Here is a 21737-nt window from a genome sequence, read left to right as displayed (position 1 = left end):
CATGTCTGATTTTTGAGATATTACGCAAGTGGAAGAAGACGGTCCTAGAAACCTAGAATTAGTTTTAAGTGAGAATTAAAGGACAAATCAGGATCGAAGATCACTCCCAAGTTCCTGACTGTTTCATTTTAAGCAAGGGCAATGTCGTCTAGCGCAGCTATATCATTCGATAATGTAACTCTAACGTGTTTAGGGCCAAGTATTAGAACCTCTGTTTTATCAATCAATCAATCAAATTTTATTTGTATAGCCCATATTCACAAATCACAATTTGTCTCATAGGGCTTTAACAGGGTGTGACATCCTCTGCCCTTAACCCTCAACAAGAGTAAGGAAAAACTACTAAAAAACCCTTTTAACAGGGTAAAAAGAAGGTAGAAACCTCAGAGAGAGCCACATGTGAGGGATCCCTCTCCCAGGACGGACAGAAGTGCAATGGATGTCAAGTGTAAAATCAAGTTTTATCTGAGTGTAATAAGAGAAAATTGCGGGTCATCCAGGATTTTATGTCCTTGAGACTTTTTATTGTAAGTATAACTGGGTGTCATCCGCATAGCAGTGGAAATTTAGAGCATAGAGCCCTGTGGAACACCGTGGCTAACTTTGGTGCGCACAGATGAGTCATCATTAATTTGCACGAATTGGAATCGATCTGAAAAATATGATTTAAACCAGTTTAGGGCGGTTCCTTTAATGCTAATTAACTGTTCTAGTCTCTGTAATAAAATGTTATGGTCAATTGTGTCAAATGCTGCACTAAGATCTAACAGAACGAGGACAGACACAAACCCCTCATCTGAAGCTATTTGAAGGTCATTAGTGACTTTCTAGTGGCCAGTCTCTCGGCTCCGAACCGTAGTTGGGAGCTCACTGGTTGTTTGGCTCACTGTCTGGCCAGTAACCAGCTGTCCGGACCATTCAGTGAAGAAGGATGAGGATAACGTTGTTCTATATTTTAACTCGGCCACTTTATTTGGGCTTTTACAGCAGGATCAACATTAGCATCACACTCTCGGCGATCGTCACCGTCACACACACGCTCTGCACGTTTCCCACAACACCTAGGTGCCCTACGTCACACACTGGCTTCTGTCCTGAAAGGGGCAGGCAAAGCCTGTAACACTACCCCCACTCTGGATGATGATTAAACCCTTAATATCACTCCAGCATGTATACATTATAAATGAAGAGCATGAGACATTAAAGGTACAAAAACATTCTCCATAACAAAAGCCCTCATTTCCCACAGTCCTTGAAGGTGTCTTCCTCCAGTGGAAACAGTCTAAGGCATGAGGCAACGTCCATAAAATGTCCATGAAGCATACTGCACAAGTCCTTTCTGATTGCAACAAGGGCGTCCGTGACACACATACTGAAAAGAGTGATGCTATTAATCAAACCAGTTAACTTAACCACTTGTGTGTCCTTACTCTTGGAAATGTGACCAAAACAATACTGTTGTCAAACAACAATAAACAATTTCACCTTTACTCCTTTTGTTTACTCACATACTGTAATCTCCACAGCGACTTATCCTTCATCAAGTTCAGAACAATAGAACAGGATCCAGATTACTCATTAACAACAAGTAATTAACAAAAAATGGGCCCATCATTTTTTTGTATAAAACATTAAGAGGTACTTTCACAGAACATTTTGGTTACAACATGGAACTTTACAATTCAGGAACTCTTTTTTAAATCTTTTTTTTCTTTTTCTTTGAGCAGGGCAGCGATCTGCCTACACCCTGACTTGCACAGTTCAGTGACTAACCCAGTCACCAAACCGTGCTCTTCTGGGCCGCTGGGGCCTCCGGAGGGATGTAGTGGGCAGAGGTGGGGCACTGGCTGCTCCCCTAACTGGATGCTGAGTCCCAGCCTCATACAGCTGTGACTGGGAAAGTCCGTCATGAAACAGACTGCTGTCCGGTGTAGTGGGTGACGAAGAGTTGGGGCCCTGGAGGGCCTCCACGGCAGGATCCTTGATGTCTGATGGGGTGTCCCACATGTTGAGGGGCCCGATGACCGTGTCGGATGAGTTGAGATCCAACTGAGGGGGTGCCGCCTCTACAGGTGCCCAGGTGTCAGTGTCGTTGAAAACCCAGCTGTTGTCCAGCGGGGCACTGGAGTAATAGGGCTTGAGCTTGTCGTGGTGGACTACTTTGGCCTTGGCTCTTGGGCTCTTTTTAATCCTGTAGACCAAGTCGTCCAGCAGGCCCACGATGAAGTAGGGGCCCTCATAGGAGTGTAGAAACTTCTGTACCTTGTTCATAATCCTTTTGGTGCCTTTAATAATGTGCCAGACAGCATTTCCGACTTTTTGTTGGACTTGGCAGACAACTCTAGCCGTTCTCTGAGTTGCATTACGTACTGCGGTGGGGTGTTTACATTGTCAATGTCAGGTGGCAAACCAGCGACCAGATCAACTGGCTCTGTGACTTCTCTTCCAAAAAGCATCATGTTTGGTGTCAGTCCTGTAGAGTTATGCTTGGTTGCTCAATAAGCCATGAGGGCATATGGAATCATCAGATCCCAGTCCCAGTGACGTCTCTCAGCAGTGGTAGCTAGGAGTTTCTGTAGGCTGGCATTAAAGCGCTCCACTTGTCCATCTGACTGAGGGCCAAAGGGTGTGGTTCTTGTCTTTTCAATTCCCAGCAGTTTACACATCCCTTGGAAGACAGCTGACTCAAAGTTAGTGCCCTGATCACTGTGCAGGCACTGAGGAGCTCCGTAGCTACACACCCACTCAGAGGCAATCATTTCAGCTACTGTGGCTGCCTGTTCGTCTGGAACCGGATAGACTTCTACCCATTTACTAAAATAGTCCTGAACTACCCGTATTTAGCGGTTATGTCTCTGTCTCGTTTAAAGGTCACCCTAGCAACTTCAGCTGTGATGTCTGTCAGGTAACACTGGACCCCTTTGTGTTGGTCACTGTTTAGCACAGGCTCTTGCACTGTGCAGGGGCATGACCACCTAGAAGTTGTACTCCGCCAGCTTCTCAAGCCAGCTTCTCAAGTTGCCCCTCTGGTTCTTTAAACCTGGTTAACCAGCGCAGGCTGCTGTGATCAGTTCGGAATGTGAATGCTCTGCCTAGCAGATACTGTCTGAAGTGAGAGATGAACTCTATGGCTGCCATGAGTTCCCGTCTGGTGGTGCAATAGTTTTGTTCTGTGTCTGAAAGCCTCCTGCTCCCATAGGCTAACACCCTCTCCTCTCCCCCCTGGACTTGGGAGAGGACTGCTCCGATCCCCCAGTCACTTGCGTCGGTGTCTAGAAGCATCTCTCCACTGTCAAGGGGGTAGCCTAGGACAGGAGCTGTTGTCTGATGTCGACACCAGGGGTGGAAACCATGTTCATTAAACAGTCACATTTTCGCTGAAAAACGCTGAAAAACTCACTGTCTGTGAGCACTCGCTGATTTGTCGGTGTGATGAAAGGGTTTGCGGGCGCCAGTGATGGGGTGCGGCCGCCGTGGTCTGCCGGTCTAGGTGCAGCTAACGTTAGCTTCATGCTAGTCACGAAGGGGTTAGTGTTGTATCCACCGTTCGCCTGGTTAAAGATGTCCACGTTAACTCGGGCAGTCTCTTTAATATCAACGATAGCAATGAAGACTCACCACGATTACCATAAGACTCCATAGCGCCTCTAAAAAGAAGTGTGAACATAGTACATAGTGCTTGGATTTTTCTGCATGTAACACACCTGGACAGAAGTTTCCTCACTGCTGTGTTAGTTGCTGGGACCCAGAACTTTTGGTGTAGACGAGAGAGCGTATAGTTTCTCCCTAAATGACCAACCTTTTCATGTATGTACCGCAGAAGCAGGGTTGTGGGATGCATGTCCTTTGGCATAATTATGGGATGCTTTGATTCCTCAGGCATTGCCTGAGGCGACCTCCTACCCTTAGGATGCCGCTGTCCAACATTGGATCTAACTTGCATATGGGTTTGTTTCCTTTCGGAATCTGTTTTCCTTTTTCCAGTGCGGAGATTTCTGCCTGGAACCTGCGACGCTGACAATACCGGATTATGTCCATCTCGGCTTTGTTCAGACACTCCCCGACAAGAGGTCCCTTATGCAAGGCAGTTCTCAGATCTAGCTGTCCTTTACTTGAAAGCAGCAAACCCTCTTTCAGTCGTAGCATCCAAGCTACTGCTCTCTTAAGACGATGCCAGTCAGAGTAATAGTTCATTAATTTATCCATAATGTCAGTACTCTCCGCGACAGCTGTACAGTGTACAATGACAGCTTTCCTCACCTCATCATCATCCTCAGAGAGCACCACGTCGTCCTGCTTTCTTGAATGTTGATCGTCCTCATCCTTCAAGATTGATGGTCCTTCAATCCAGCTCTGTTTAGCCATGAACTGCTCTGCAGTGAGTCCACGAGAGGCACAGTCGGCTGGATTTTCTGTTGTGTTAATGTAACACCATTGTTCCGTTTTTGTTGCTTCTTTGATAACTGCAACCCTGTTTGCTACAAAGGTTTTAAGACGTAGTGCCTCATTTCCAATGTAGTTCAATACAGCGGTGCTGTCAGTCCAGAACATGGAGTCTTGTAAATCCAACTGGAGCTCCTTTCTTAACATTGTGTCCATGCTGACAGCCACGACAGCAGCTGATAGCTCCATGCGTGGGATGGTCATTTGCTTCAGTGGAGCCACCCGTGCCTTTCCCATCATGAAGGCACAATGCACATGATCTGCACTGTCTGTCAGCTTTAAGAATGACACTGTCCCATAACCATTCTCGCTTGCATCCGAAAAGTGATGTAGCTGGGCAGTCACAATAGGTCCAAAGTTCTCAGGCTTAATGCATCTCCTTACTTGAAAGTTGGAAAGCTGAGGTAGGTTGTTCACCCAATTTTTCCAGTATTGGGCAAGCTTGTCAGGGACTCTCTCATCCCAAGTGAGCTTTTCCTTGCATAGCTGTTGCAAGAGGATTTTAGCCGGGAGAACAACTGGAGCAAGGAATCCCAGTGGGTCATATATGGAGCTTACAAATGATAAAACTCCTCTTCTTGTGACTGGTTTCTGGCTGATATTGACCCTAAACTTGAAGCAGTCTGACTCAATGCACCAGAGCACGCCTAGTGCTCTTTCAACAGGAAGAGCATCCATAGACAGGTCTAAGTCCTTAACTTCTTTTGCCTTCTCATTCTCTGGAATAGTCGCTAAGAAAGCTCGGCTATTGCTTGTCCATTTTGTCAGATGGAAGCCTCCAGCAGCACACAGGGACATGAGGTCACTACTTAGGGCAATAGCATCAGAATCACTGCTCACCGACTTTAAACAGTCATCCACATAGAAGTTCCTGAGAACTGTGTCCACAGCTTCAGGTGATGCTTCAGGTCTGTTCTCTTCTGCTGTTTTCCTTAAAGCATAGTTAGCACAGCGAGTGGATGAGGTGGCACCGAAGAGGTGTACAACCATTTTGTACTCTTTCACTTCCTGTGTCAGATTTCCTTGTGGCCACCACAAGAAACGCAGGAGGTCTGTGTCCTCTTCCGGAACTCTTACTTGGTGGTACATGGCTTCAACATCCGCCATTAGTGCAACATGCTCCTGTCTAAATCGTGTTAACACTCCAAGGAGAGTGTTTGTGAGATCTGGTCCTTGAAGCAGCTCTTTGTTCAGTGAAGTGCCCTGATAACTTGCAGCGCAGTCAAAGACCACACAGAGCTTTTTCTTTTGTGGGTGGTACACCCCATGGTGTGGGATGTACCAAACTTCCCCATTCTGCAGGTTCAGCAGTGTTTCTGGCACCTCAACTGCATAACCCTTTTTTACAAGTCACTCATATAGTCTTTGTATTCCTGGTGAAATTTGTGGTTCTTGATGAGCTTCTGCTTGAGGTTCAATGCTCGCTGCACTGCAGCACTTCTGTTGTTTGGCAAACTTATCAGAGGTTTCTTTGGTGGTAGATTAATGTAATAATGTCCATTTGCATGGTTAACTGAGTTAGACACAGAGGTAATAAACCGCTTGTCCTCTTGTGACATTTCCACCTCGTCACTGTTGTCATGCTCTGGAAAGTCAGCGTTGTATTGCTGTATGAGCAGTTTTTCCACTGTCTCCACTGAAACCCGGTTAATTGTGACTTGCTGCTGTTCATCACCGTCCAAAGCACTGTCTCGGTGTTCTCTGAGCGGACCATTAACAGTCCAACCAAGAACTGTCTTCACAGCATATGGCCCATTGCTTTGACTGTGGATAACCTTCCATGTCTCGAAAGCTTCATGCACATTATTTCCAATGAGGAGCCCTATTTCAGCATCGATGTGTGGCAGCCTCACGTTATGGAGATACGGCCATTTTTGTATGTCCTCCTGCATGGGAATATGTTCCTTTTTTACTGGAAGGCTCTTTTGAGTAAAGACCTTTGGCATGCTGATGAAGCTAGCTTCCTCAAGTCCACAGACCTCCAAATCTCTAAGAAGGCAACTTTTCACTTCCTTTGTTGAGCCCATTGTGGTTAATATCAGCTCAGTTCCTTTTCCCTGAAGATTGAGCTGCCTTGCTAAAGAGTCTGTGCAAAAGGTTGCTGAGCTCCCAGGGTCAATAAACGCATACGTTTCAACGATTTTGTTGCCTTTCTTTGCCTTGACGTAGACTGGAAGTATGGCAAGAACACACTTGTCTCCGGCTCCAACACAGGGGTTTTTCTTCTGGTTTAGGCTCACCAATGCACTTGAAACAATAGTTTGATCTGAAGTAGCATCCTCTTGCCTTTTTACACCTGACTGGCTGTAGGCGTTCTCGTCTCTGTAAATGTGTAACATGCTGGGATGCTTTCCTGAACATGTTTGGCATGACATTTTCTTTTTACAGTCTTTACTTACATGCCCTTTAACTAGGCATCCGAAGCAAAGTCCAGCCTTCCATATGAAATCCAGCTTGTCCTTATGAGGTTTTTCTGCAATACAACGACACTCCTCAAGTGTGTGATTCCTTTTGCAGAACAAACATGGCTTAGTGAAGGCGACAGTGTTCAATGGACTGAAAGCCCTCGTCTTTGTCCTTTCATCGTCTTTCTCTTTGGCTGTGGCCACATTTGTAGCAAAGCTGCTTCCTTTTATTCTTTCTTTCTGGAACTTTCTCTCCATCATTGAAACTTTCTTTTCCTTCTTTTCAGCAGCAGGGCCTTGTAAATCTCCAAAGAGAGGGTCTGTGATGATCCTTGCTTGCTTGTCCACAAAGGCGACTAGATTTTTAAATCTGACTCTCCTCTGACTCTTTTTCTGGATCTCGAATGCCACTGCCCGCCATCGTTCTTTCATTTTGTAAGGCAACGCGGCCTCATCAACTGTCGTAAACAAAAAAGCCGCAAGAAAGCGCAGAAAAACAGAATATAATTGAATATGGCAGATGTACTATACAAAATATATTTTAACTGTATAAAACTAAAACTACAAACCTGGATAATAAAGAAAATATCAAACCAACATAAATATTTAAACTACACACACGCAGGCTGCATAGTGGCTCTTACATACACCATCAAGCACAGAAATCTCAGGAACAGTTGAGAGTTCCTACAAAGTTGCTTGAACAAATTCTGCCCCTAATAAAGAGTACTTTAATGAATACAATCAATCTATCGTCATCATCAGCATATGTAAGTTATCCCCCTAAAGATGGTCGAGACTTTCAACTGATGTTTTCAGGTTTATATGAAGCTTCCCTAAACAACACCGTAAGAGCTTGTGCCTCTTCGGAGGGTCGCTAAAACATAAAACTTTCCCTTTGTGAAGTTACAGATTCATAAGAGGAAGTCCGCGCCTCTACCGGAACTTCACTTTCAAAAATAAAAGCATGTAATACAAAAACGGAAATGAGATTGTCTGACCTTAAAGCGAGCAAATATTTCACAATAAAATAACAGAAAGACACTCCAACAATATTAACAATAACATAAATTGGGTTATTTACAGCATATGTTCCACAGTCCTTTAAGTAAACCCGTTCTCAAAAAAAACAGTCTGGACCAGGAGGTTTTAATCAACTACAGACCAATATCCAACCTCCCCTTCCTGTCTAAAATCCTAGAGAAAGTTGAAGCCAATCAGCTGTGTGAATTTCTCCAGGAAATTAATATACGATTATTATACGAAGACTTTCAGTCAGGGTTTACAGCTCAATATAGCACGGACACAGCCTTGGCAAAAGTCACTAATGACCTTCTAATAGCTTCAGATCAAGGGTTTGTCTCTGTCCTGTTAGATCTTAGTGCAGTATTTGACTCTATCGATCGTCACATTTTATTACAGAGACTAGAACAATTAATTGGCAGAAGAAACATAACATGACTCCATACTCCATATTTTGCACTTACGATGGCACCGAGGAAGGCTGCCGTGTCTCAATCTCCCCCACAGCTCTGCTCTTTTTTCTCTTTTTTCTGTTTTTTTGTTATTTATTCTACTTTATTTTGCATTGTGCACTCTGACAAAGCGAGCCCTATCATAAGTTATGATAGAGAACAACTTCTGCTTATCGGGTTGACCAGCAAACAAAGGAGAATACCCATGGCGCTGTTTACCTGTCGTACCTGGAGCACGGAGGCGACGAAGGAAACGAGGGTCGTGGGCCGGCGTCCTAGTCCGGCTGAGGAAACGTGAGAACTGGCCTCCACTACCAAGTATTCTTCTGGCTAATGTTCAGTCTCTGGATAACAAGCTGGACGAACTTCGGATGGCTTTTCAACGGGACATTAAGTTTTGTAACGTGATGGTTTTCACGGAGACTTGGCTCGACATTGTTCCCTGTTCACGCATGACTGCGTGGCCACCCACAGCTCCAACACCAACGTTAAGTTTGCTGATGACACGACTGTCATAGGCCTGATCACCGGCGACGATGAGAAGGCCTACAGAGAGGAGGTCAGAGCCCTGACATCTTGGTGCCAGGACAACAACCTCCATCTCATCGTCGGCAAAACGAAGGAGCTGATCGTGGACTACAGGAAGAGACAAGGAGTAGAACACGCCCCCCTCTCCATCAACGGGACTACGGTGGAGCGAGTCAGCAGCTTCAAGTTCCTCGGGGTCCACATCAGTGATGACCTGACCTGGACCAACCACACAGACTCCATCAGGAAGACGGCCAGACAGCGGCTCTTCTTCCTTCGCAGGCTGCGGAGGCTCAACATGGATGCCAGGATTCTCTGCAATTTCTACAGGTGCACCATAGAGAGTATCCTGACTGGCTGCATCACCGCCTGGTATGGCAGCTGCACCGCCCTGAATTATAAGGCTTTACAGAGGGTGGTGAAGTCTGCCCAGCACATCACCAGGACGGAGCTGCCATCCATGGAGGACCTCTACACCCAGCGGTGTAGGAAGAAGGCCAACCGGATCATTAAAGACCCCTATCACCCCAGCCATAAACTGTTCTGCCTGCTGCCGTCTGGCCGACAGTACCGCAGCATCCGGGCCTGCACCACCAGGCTCAGAGACAGTTTCATCCCCCAGGCCATAAGACTTTTAAACTCCTCCAATCTGCAATAACTCCACTAAACCAGCACCTTAGCATATTTGCACTATTGCACATAATTGCACTATTGTTTTTTCTTTAGGTGTATATATATATTTAGATATATATATTTTATTTTCTATTTTAAATTTTTGATATTCTATTTTATATATTTTATTCTATATTTTTTGCTGTAATATTCTGAGCATTGCGATAAGAGAGCCTGTGACCCAAGCATTTCATTGCCAGCGATTGCTTAATGTAATTGTTGTGCATTTGACAATAAACTCTTGAATCTTGAATCTTGAAACTGCTCGTGTGGTATCATCCAAGTGTCCACAAGCCCCGACATTCATATTTGACTCGAAACGAGGACATTTCCACAATGTTTTAAGCCTAAATGTCCACCAGAAGTGGCTAAGCTAGCGGACGATGTTGTGGTGGTGGATCGTGATCATGGTGGCCGTTCATCATGGACTATGATTCCAACAAGACTGCTTGATATACAATATGTCTTCTCATTGTGAGTAGACATTTTGTATATCAAGCATGTCATTGCTCCTCCCTTCATCTCTATCAGACATTTTATTATGTATAAATACTTTAAACATTGACACACTTCTCAATCATGTTACAAATTGTTTCTTCTAATCAATGCTGTAAATATTGTTATTTTTTACGTTACTGTGGCATCTATTACACTTCTGCCCTGAATATGGGCTATTCAAATAAAATTTGATATTTTGAGTGTATAATAGAAATTGGGCCAAGAGAGGAAGAATATTCTTCTGCTTGTACAGGAAACATCCGTCTTGAGTTCCTGGCAAAGCACACAACCTCCATTCTCCAGCCCTGTGACCAGGGGATCAGGACAGCTAAAGCTTACTTTTGCAAAGAGATGGCCAGCAGTGTGCTGCACCAAATTGATGAGGGGACCAGAACTACTGCTGAAAAAAGTCAAAAAGTCAGCCTCCTCGACGCTGTCCTCATGCTTAGGGGTGCCTGGGCTCATGTGGAGGCCTTCCCAATAAGAAATTGCTAGAGGAAACAAGACCTCGTCATTTCACCAGAGTAGGATCTGACAGCTGTTGATCCACCTGCTAAGATTAGCACAGAATAGTTTGAGCAGTGTTAAAGTCGATGAGGACATCTTTGTGATTGAGTGCTCTGGTGTGTATACAGATGCTGTCGAGGAGAGAGAGGAGGCCGAAAAAGAGGAGACCCCTGTGCCATCCTGGGCTGAGATGAAAAATGCAATCTGGATTTTATAGACTGGTCTCGCTGTGTGAGGGTTTCAACAACTTTGACCTTTTGCATTCTTTTGCAAAGAAGTGGACTTGGTTTGGGACAAAATCACGATCCAGGCATCACTGGACAAGTTTGCAAAACTGCTTTTCTTGGTGGTACATGAGCCGACTAACAAAACAGAGGTAACCTTATTTTTGTTGCAATTTGTATTACTTAAAAAAGTATTTTATGAACATGTTTGTGTTAGAACCCTGCTACCAGGTTATTTTCAGGCCTTTTAAAAGTAAGGAAATGCACTGAAACCACCGCAAAGCTATGGCTGAGTTGCACGTTTGCATTCCTAACATTACTGTTTTTGTAAACGTGAGTGTGAAAATTACATTATTTTATACTGTTTTGATGTAATAAATTTGTATAGATGTCATAGATAGTTATCTGCATGAAAAATGGAGCCAAAATTGAAAAAAACAACCTGTTTGGCATTGGCACAGCTGAGACTAGTCGGCCAATCAACTCTCCCTGGATTCAAAAGGCAGCAGCTGAGCTGACAGAGAGGGATGCGCAGGAGAAACACAAGAGACACTGCTAGAAAGCTAGACGCCAGCAGAAATTGCTGGAACTTTAAGTTGAGTTGTTTGAATTTATTTTGTTTGTTTAATTTAAAGAAAAATAAAAGATGCTGAAAAGCAACACGTTCCTCTCTAGCTGTGTGTGGAAGACCCCGGTGGCATCCGACATTGCAATGATCACATTATAGTCTTGTAAAAAAAAAAATATAATATTTACCATTATGTTCTTTGTTGTTCATGGCAATAAAAATGTTTGTTCAACTGTGTCACCTGATTGAAATGATGCTCAGCCTATGTTCGATCAGGAAGACTTTCTCATATTCAATCACTCTTTTTCTCTTTACCCCTCTTTCTCTGTTTATTAATCAGCTGATTGTGGGCATTTTTTTGGTCGATAAGATTCTACCACAATCCGATCCAGCCAACCATGCAGCTGCTGTCAAACATCCCTTCTTCTTTTGCATGCAGTCAGCCATAATTAGAAGAGCAAAACTTTCGCTCTCTCATTGACTGTCACTTGGATTTATGAATTAAAGTTTTATTTACAATCAAATATCAATGATTGTCTGACTTGTCTGTGTGTGGGTGTAGTGTTGAAGTGTTGTGGTGTTGCAAATGTAAAACTATAGAAGGCCAATTTAAATCTAATTATTAGGGATGCACCGATATGGAAATTCTTGGCCGATACCAATACCGATATTTAAAACAACAATCTAGCCGATAGCCGATACCGATATTTGTTTATTACTTGAATAATATGAAAAACAGAAAAAGTGACAAGTGTAACTTTAGATGCCATGGATGGACATAGACACCTATTCAGCCAAACATTTAACAGTATCACCAGGCCTACTCAAGACATCATCTCAACTGTAAACAGATGCTTGCAATGCAGCCTTACAAAACACTAGCATAAACCCTTAGGGTAGCGTCATTCTCAAGCGCAGCCGCCTGGCTGTTCACACCGGACCCGCATTTCTCCGCGCCGGTCAGCCCGCGATTCTCCGCTTGTTGTTGTATGTAACCCGTTCAATGTCGGGTGTCGGGGGTAAATGACGTATTCTCCAAGCAAGCCTTTAGCCCCCCCTCTCTCTCTTTTTATCTATATGACTGCTTGTGTGGCTGTAGTGGATGGGCAGAGGGGGACATTTAATTATGTGATTGGGAAAATTGGGAAAATTAAAACTCCAGGACAACAGAAGGGAAATACAAAGTATGGGATGCATATTTGATCATTTATATCATATAAAATATGTCATTTATATCGTTTAAAATCATTTTTCAGTCTGTTTCCTGGCGCGATACGCTCGCTCGCACGCCGAAACCATCGGTGAAGGGCGCTGGCGCGGCGCATCGCAGCCCATGTGAACCGCACAAAGGTTTAACAGGGGGGTGGATGGGAGGCGCCTGGCTTTCCTTGGCGCTGTGCTGCGCGGCGCTTCAGAGCCCGGTGTAAACCCGGCGTCAGTGTACCATAATCTGGATGCCAGATTCGCAGGCTGCAGAAAACATACCAATGTTATCGGTGAAAGTCAAGTTTATTACCGATACGCCGATGGCAGTAAACGAGGCGAATATCGGCCGCTACCGATATACGGCCGATACATCGGTGCACCACTACTAATTATACATTAATGCCACTACTATGAATAATATTGGTAATTAAAACAAATTATGGAAACTTTTGTCTATCTTTTATCACTCTGGCCATCAGTGAGATCATCATCTATCTGCACAATACTAGTAATATGTTATAGTATTTTGAGCATAATTGGCAAAAAAATTATTAAACACCCTATGAACAATGTTAAGGGTTTAATTGGCTTTTTCAGGAGCGGCGGTGGAATAGTGGTTCGAAAAAGGGACATCAGACTGGAAGGTCCGTGGTTTGAGGCCACGGACTGGCAAACAACCCTGGACCGGAGGATGGACCAGACCTGTATCTGTTCGAGTCCATGAGGACAGATGGACTCTCCCTATTTCACTGTCTAGGTGCCACCTTAGTCCCCTAACATCTGCTCCCCGGGCGCTTTCCATAGCTGCCCACTGCTCTGTGTGGTCACTGTGTGTGCTGTGTTCTGTGTGCTGTGTTCACACGGATGGGTTAAAAGCAGAGGATCAATTTCCCCATTGCATGTAGTGCTTGTGTGTGCATGATTGCGAGACAATAAAGTAATGTTAATCTCCTATGGATTTCCCTGAGCCTATGCAGAATGACAGCGCCGCTTGCGTGATAACTACTAAATGTACTGTGGAAAAAGTGGCCATTTTGTTTCGTTCTCTCCAGTAAAAACTATGGCTCACCAATAATCCAGAGGGCGCTTGTGAGCCGGACTGTGAACTCTAGTATGCCCTCTCTGCCTCTGCTCCATGCACAGCTATTCTGCCTGGGACAAGGTTTTAAGGTATCTGTTCTCATTGATTCCCGCGCAGATACCAACCTGATGGATACTCACTGATCAGCTGGACCTTCACCGGGTTTCTCTGGAGAGACCCATCAATGCCACCACCCTGGATGGTCGACTCCTGTGCACGGTTACCCACCAGACGGCTCCTCTTCGCCTGGGCATATCAGGTAACCACTTTGAGACTATTACCTTTCACCTGATCAATGCTCCCCAACAACCTGTTGTTCTGGGCTATCCGTGGCTAAGGAAACACAACCCTCATATTCACTGGGAGACTGGGGCTATATTACAGTGGAGTAACGTCTGTCATGCTGTGTGCCCTAATTCTGCCGGCCCCTCCACTTCCAACCTCTCAGTTTCCCCCGAGTTATCTGACCCTTCAGGAATGCCCCCTGAATATCTGGAACAAAAAGAAGTGCTGAATAAGTCCCGGGCCATGTCGCTGCCTCCTCACCGCCCCTATGATTGCACCATCGACCTTCTCCCCGGCTCCACACCTCCTAAGGGTCAGGTCTTCTTGCTTTCAGCCCCAGATACAAGGTCCATGGTCTACAATTGTTTCCACTTCCAACAATTTCGAGTTACATGAAATTGCACATCTGTGGTTAATATTCACTGAGTAATTGGTAGCATATTAAAGGGCTTTCAGGGTATATAAATGACTCCGATTGACCTCCAAGCAATTTGAAAGATGTCTGATCTAGCCTTGCTGGATGATGCTGCTGCACGTGCCTTCAAGAGAGAGCGCATCTTCAGGGACTGAATAAACATGTTTGAAGATAGTGAAGAATGGCGTATCAGCCGTTTCCGACTGCCAAGGCATATTTTGCTGCAATTATGCTATTCCCTGCAGCAGCATCTTAGTCACTCAACACACCACTCTCACCCTATACCTCCTCAGGTTCAAGTCCTGTCCATCCTCGGTTTCCTGGCTACAGGTACTTTTCAGAGGTGAATAGCAGATTGGGCTGGGATTTCACAACCTTCTCTGAGTCGTGTCATCCCGAAGGTTTTAAATGGCATCATAAGGCAAATGCCCATTTACATTAAATTTCCTTATGATGAACAACATCAGAGTGATGTGAAGAGGAGGTTCTATGGCATTGCTGTAATGCCAAATATTGTTGGAGAAATAGACTGCACCCATGTGCGCATTAAAGCTCCATCTGCAGACTCCATGCAATTCATGAACAGAAAAAACTACCATTCAGTCAACGTGCAGGTAATCTGTGATGGTGACCACCGCATCCTCAACGTTGTGGCTCGCTGGCCAGGAAGCACCCACGACTCCTTTATTTTTACACAACAGCACAGTGGGAATGCGTTTGGAGGCAGGAGCTACAAGGGATGGGTGGCTTGTCGGTGAGTATCTTTTGTTTTATATTTCATTAAGCGTAAATCCTCTATTCGTTTATGCTACAATGTGTTATTTTATTTAGGTAACGGGGGATATGGCCTAAAACCTGGCTGATGACTCCTTTTGCCAACCCTCAAACCCCTCAAGAGGTGTGCTATAATGACATACATGCCCACACATGCGCCGTGATAGAGCGCACATTTGGGCAGCTCAAGGGTCGCTGGATTAGCTTGGACACAGCTGGGGGAAAGCTCCTTTATACACCTGAGAAGGTGTGCAGAATAATCCTGGCGCGCTGTGTCCTGCACAACCTAGCTATCACTCATCGTATCCCCTTACCACCCGGAGCAGAACCACAACCAGACAGGCAAGAAAACGCACAGCGAAATGAGGGGCTTCCTGACAGGGCTGCAATGCTGGCTCGCTATGCCTTGAAGAAGCGTCTTTAATGATGGTAAGTTAAAATGCCTTATTTCAAAATGTCTACTGAATAAAGTTAATATTAATAATTATAGAATAAATTATTCACTTTTCCTTATGGTTTTATCCTAACTTTTCTGAAGCAAATGACAGACACACATTCAGTTATGCACTTATTTATTTGCGAGGACATCCAGTAATTATTTAAATGTTTCATTTATGTTGTTTATTCCTGTAGCTATTTCTTTCACTGCATCCAGGGGAGCCAGCTGGTTTTGCAGAACCTCGTCGGTTAGGACGCGGGGATGCTGACAATCTCCGGGAAAGAGGACTGGGAAGTGGACTGTGTGGCTGGCGCTGGCAATTGGGAGTGAGAGGTCGTCTGAGCGTCATCCTCCGCTCCTGAATCATCCTGGCCTATAAATTATATTGTTTAGCCTAATTAATTGTTTCAAGCAGCAATGCTATTTTCATTGAAATAAAAAGATTTTCTGATTGAATTGAATTCGTTAATTACAAAAGACACAAGAAATTGCAAATATCATATTAACAATTATGAAGTAAATTACCTGTTGGTGAAGGTTCTTGATGGATGTCATCACTTTCTCCCTCACTACTAGAGCAGACTCCACTTAATGATGACCGATTATTGCTGCCAGCCTCTCATCCTGGGCTGTCAGATCTAGTGGTCCTTGTCCTCCCCATTTTTGCTTATTTTTCTTCTGGTCTGCAATTCTTTTTTTGGCATCTACTTTAATGTCAAACCATTTTTTTTTTACTTGTGCCACCGACCGAACCTCAGGGGACACAGCATTCACTCCCTCAGTTACTGCAGCCCAGGTTTGATTTTTTTCTCCCTCCTTATCACATCAAAGAAATTAATCTCATCAATACATGTTACTGACTTGACTTCTGCCCTGGAGTCCCTTTGCCTTATCGTCCGCAGATCCAGGGCCGCGGCTGCGGCCACATCGTGGATTATGATGGTGGATCGCATATCAGAGATCGTGATCGTAATGGTGGATCCTGTATCGTGTTGGCATCTGATGGTGGTGGTGGACCACGATCGAGATGGCAGCTGATGGTGGATCCTGAAGGATAATGATTGTGGACTATAGTGGCATCCGATCTTGATTGTGGATCATGATCGTGGTGGCTGCTGACCATGGACTATGATTAAAACAAGACTGCTTGATATACAATATTTCTACTCAGATACTTTACTCTCCTGACAATAATCCATCAATTAATTTACCTTCCATTATGCTACAAAGTATTTATTCTAATCAATGCTGCAAATACCCTTATCTTTCTGATGTTCTCCATTACACGTGGCATCTACTGCACTTCTGTCCGTCCTGGGAGAGGGATCCCTCACATGTTGCTCTCTCTGAGGTTTCTACGTTCTTTTTACCCTGTTAACCCTCTTGTTGTTCCTGGGTCAGATTGACCCAGAGTGTGTGTGTGTCTGTGTGTGCGTGCGTGTGATCATACGCAAGCCCTGGCCGGTCAGGGTTAGGGTTAGGGTGACCCAAGGATTGTCATTATTCAATTCTCCTGGGGTAATTGAGACCAATGGATTGTCATTCTCGATTCTCCTGGGGGGGGTCATTTAGACCCCCAGAGAGGGCGCTGTGGTGCTCTGTGGGGTCATTTAGACCCACACCTGATTCCAATTGTAATCTAGGGGGGTACATTAGACCCACATAGAAGCCGGCGCGCCATTCTCCGTGTGCCACCCTCCCGGACCATGGCACGATGTCACGTCAGGAGCGTTTCACCAGAGAACAGGTTCTCCAACAGCTATTCTCCCAGCAACCATCCTCTGAACCCGAAGAGGACGCGAAAGAGCCAGACCGAGAAGCGGACGGACAAGGAGATGGAGAAGCAGACCGAGAAGCAGACAGAAAAGCAGACCGAGAAGAAGACAGAGAGGACGGCGACGACGGCGATGAAGACGACAACGTGACTGCGAAGACGACGACGGTGACGAAGACTACGACCCAGTGGGTGATGCTTCTGCAGATTCGTCATCCTTGGAAGAAGAAGAAGAAGAAGAAGGACAAGACCACGGCGACACCACCACCACCACCACCGGACTCGTGGAAAGAGAGACCTTCCCGTCAAGAAACGGGGAAATAACAGGGCCGCTGCTCCTCCTCCTCCTCTTCCTCCTCCTCTGCTGCGGCTCAAAGCGGGGTCCCTCAGGGCCCCACGATCCACGCGACATCCCGCACTGGTGACCTAGCCTCGACGTTCCGCCTGTTCATCACGCCGACGTTAGAGAACATCATCCTGGAGATGACGAATCGGGAGGGTCGTCGAAAATACGGCGACGATTGGAAAAGGATGGACCGACCGGCGCGCCTACGTAGGGCTGCTGATCTTAGCGGGCGTGTACAGGTCCTGGCGGGCAAGGCCGCCGCCAGCCTATGGGACGCCGAGAGCGGCCGGGCGATATTTCATGCCACGATGCCCCTAAAACTCTTCCACACATACTCCAGACTGCTGCGCTTCGACGACCGCGAGACGAGACGCACGAGACGAGCCACGGACAAATTGGCGGCCGTGCGAGAGGTCTGGGACTGGGTGCCGCGGCTACCGCACCTCTACAACCCGGGGCCCAAAGTGACCGTGGACGAGCAACTGGTTCCGTTCAGAGGTTAGTCTTTTTAATATTATTGTTATGTTATGTTATGTTATGTTATGTTATGTAATGTTATGTAGATAGCGGCTGCTAGTCCTCGTCCTCATCTCATCTCCTCTCATCTCTTCTCCTCCTGTTTTTCTCCCTAGGCCGGTGTCCGTTCCGTCAGTACATGCCCAGCAAGCCGGCGAAATACGGGATCAAGTCGTGGGTGGCCTGCGATGCGAAATCCAGCTACGCTTGGAAGATGCAAGTGTACACCGGAAAGCCGAGCGGCGGACGCCCAGAACGGAACGGAGCTCACCGTGGTCGTCTCGGTTCGGAAGAACAAGCCCAAGCTCCCGACCGGGCTGCTCGCAGTCAAGGGAAGAGAGGTGTTCTCATCCAAGTTCACATTCACGCCCACCGCCACTCTGGTGTCCTACATCCCAAAGAAAAACAGGAACGTGGTGCTCCTGAGCACACGGCACGCCGAGGCCGACGTCAGCGACCGCGAGGACAGGAAACCGGTCATCGTCCTGGACTACAACCGCAACAAAGGTGGCATGGACAACCTAGACAAGGTGATCGGAATGTACAGCTGCAGGAGGATGACCGCGCGCTGGCCCCTGGTCGTCTTTCACAACATTCTCGACGTCTCTTCCTACAATGCCTTTGTGATATGGAGAGAGATCAACCCAGACTGGATGCCAGGCAAGCGGAACAAGCGGAGGGTGTTCCTAGAGCAGCTGGGAAAGGCTCCCGTGACACGAAGGGAGCGCATCCCCCGCACGGAAGCGTCCGCCGCGGTTGTGAAGGCTGTAAAAGCCACCGCCGCCGCCACACAGAGAGCTCTTGACCACGACGACTACGACACTCGACCCGAGCGTCCGGCCTCCTCCTTAGCCCTAGCAGCAGCCCCGCTTGGGGCGAGTAAGAGGAAGAGGTGTCAGATATGCCATTTCTTGGGAAATTGAAGACAAGGTTAAGCAATCGCACACTGAATATCCTTGTCCCAGTGCCTGTCCTGATAACCGCTTGTATGTTCCTGCCACCCTGGGATCTCAGGTTTTTCAATGGGGTCACTCATCACGCCTTGCCTGTCACCCTGGAGTGAGACGCACCCTTGCCCTGCTGCGCCAGCGTTTCTGGGGGCCCTCCATGGAAGAAGACACAGGGACGTCGTCTCTGATGGGGGGCCCCAATGTACCTCTCGTTTCTGGTCTGAGTTCTGCAGGCTCCTGGGAGCATCATTCAGTCTGTCTTCGGGGTTTCACCCCCAGTCCAATGGTCATTCAGAACAAATGAACAAGGAGATGGAGACTGTGCTAGGCTGTCTCTCGTCCTGCAACCCTTCCTCCTGGTCCAAACAACTCATCTGGGTCAAACATTATATATTATCAAATAGACACTCAATTGAGTAATTGTAGCCTAATATTGCTGACATAGCTTTAGACAACACCAAATACACAGTCAAATACACAAGTAAACGATATGTCCAGGGGCATTTATTAATTTCACACCAGAGTAAATAAGGAAAATCAGTAATATTTGCTTAAACTATTGTATCTTGGAACTCTAAACAAATCACACCCATTCAGGCTATTCTGCTCATTCACTGACCCTGCCCCGGAACTGTTTAGTGACCCCCTCACCAAACCTCTGGTGTAAACCACAAAGGTGTGATTCCATTTTCATATCCAATTTTCATTAAAAAAAATGTATTTCATTATAAAACGAGTTACGACTAAATTCCTAGATTTTTGGAGAAAAACATATTGATGAAAAAAATGGATGTTTAACTTGTACTATGTAAAATAATTGAAGATTAGCAATACTTGTATACCCTATCCCTCAGACCTTGTCAAAACTTGAGATTTAATTGTTACATGCATATAAGCAATATCAATCTATTTTCCACACCCTTTAGTCAAGTGATGGATTATATCATGGAAATAATCCAAAGCATAAAATTTAAAAATCAAAATACTCACTGCCACATGCCATCCACTCAAAAGCAGCTAAATAAATATTAAGACTATAAGATACACATTTTTGAAGTCAATCAGGCTACATCAAAATCCATATAACCTGATCAGCACTGTGAAATATTCAGACAATCAGATGTCCTCTGGAATATCTTGAAGATCTGAAAAACAAAATTCAAAAACAATTTAGTCCTGTTCCCCAAAAGTGAAAAGACCATTGTGTCTTGATTCTATAATTAAACAAATTTCAAGTTACAACACAACAGTACGATATAATAATGAAATATCATGTATTCAAAGCTTACACACATTACAGTCTTGTTGTTATTGTAATTTGTTTGGTACTGCTGCTTGAATTTGCCAGCAAATAACTTTCAGACTTCACACCTGACCTGAGTGGAGGAGGAATGGTTTGGGCTTTGATCTAGCCTTTCTGTCAAGTAAAGACATCAGACAAGGAGAGCTGCTGCTCGAAAATCATCAAAGTTATAGGGTTATTGTAATAACATTGTTGAGATCTTAAATAAACCAATGCTATTGATTGCAGTTACTAAAGTGACAAACCTATAATATCCAAATAATGTCTGTGCTAATGCAGGTGAATCAATGACATTTGAAATTGAAAAGCTTGGATGCTCAGCATTATTTCACGTATGAATCAAAAGCACACAGCTTCAGGCTGCTAGCAGTGGTCTGAAGACAACTGTAATGGAACATTTTTCCATTATACCACACTATATAATATCTCTGCTTATGCATACTATTTCTGCTTGTGTAAACTGCCAAGATGACATCAGGGCCACAAATCTGAGACTGTGCTCATCCCCCCATCAAGACCTCGAAGAAGCCTTCAGCTTGTGTCTGTGTCTTATCGCCTGGGATTTCAACATTCACTTAGTTCACACACATACACTCTCTCACACTCTCTCTCACACACACACACACACACACACACACACACACACACACACACACACACACACACACACACACATAAAAAGCACACACCTGCAACTGTTTCTTTGTCATTCCCTCTGCAGAATGCTCTTCTCATGCTGTATGATTGTCTGACCTTCCTTGCAAGGAATAAAGTATACTTAAAAGACTATTATTCTATAATCTCTTTATTTCAGAAGTCTCACCAGGTCAAATTTCCATCACACAACCCTGCCAGGATGCTTTGTTATTAGAGGAGCAGTTAAGTTCAGTAACATCGCTGCTATACGTGGGTTCAATCAAGTGCATCGTGTGTCTTCAAAGAGGGGGGGGGATGCAATATGAAATTATGTGAAAATACGGGATTATCATGCAAAAAAAGATGGCTAGCGCGGTTGCAATCTTTTGTTCTAAGGTTGTTGTGATAAAAGTGACCATAATACATTGAAATGATATTAAACTACGATTTTACAATCATTATTGTAATTTTTAAATCCTTATTAATGGAGAAAATACTATATTTGTGGGTCTCTCTCCCAGCTTGCCAGTGATTCGCAAGGCATTCTGGATACCCCTCAGCCTGAAGTGTGGGTCTAAAAAATCTCAGTTTTAAAGCCCTATCCCTTAGCCCTACCCCCCGTCCCAACAGGGATTGGGACAGCCTATCCCTACACGTGAACGCGCATAAACGAATGGGAAGGGCTAAGGGGT

The 21737-nt window shown here is 45.2% G+C and overlaps 1 protein-coding gene across 4 annotated transcripts in view; it reads right to left on the bottom strand.

Moving 5' to 3' along the window:
* Positions 1 to 19590: 19590 nt before the first annotated feature.
* The window catches only part of arhgef1a (Rho guanine nucleotide exchange factor (GEF) 1a), an 84642-nt gene continuing 82495 nt past the window's right edge, over positions 19591 to 21737 (bottom strand). For all 4 annotated transcript variants that reach the window (XM_034601138.1, XM_034601137.1, XM_034601139.1 and 1 more), the window contains one exon: positions 19591 to 20251. In XM_034601138.1, the coding sequence (XP_034457029.1) occupies positions 20223 to 20251 (29 nt within the window). In that variant the 3' untranslated portion in view covers positions 19591 to 20222. The remainder of the gene's footprint in view (positions 20252 to 21737) is intronic.

This window comes from Hippoglossus hippoglossus, chromosome 11 (genome assembly GCF_009819705.1).
Source record: "Hippoglossus hippoglossus isolate fHipHip1 chromosome 11, fHipHip1.pri, whole genome shotgun sequence".
Lineage (NCBI taxonomy): Eukaryota > Metazoa > Chordata > Actinopteri > Pleuronectiformes > Pleuronectidae > Hippoglossus > Hippoglossus hippoglossus.
The sequence above is the reverse complement of the archived record's forward strand: the minus strand, read 5'-3'. Positions and strand labels throughout refer to the sequence as shown.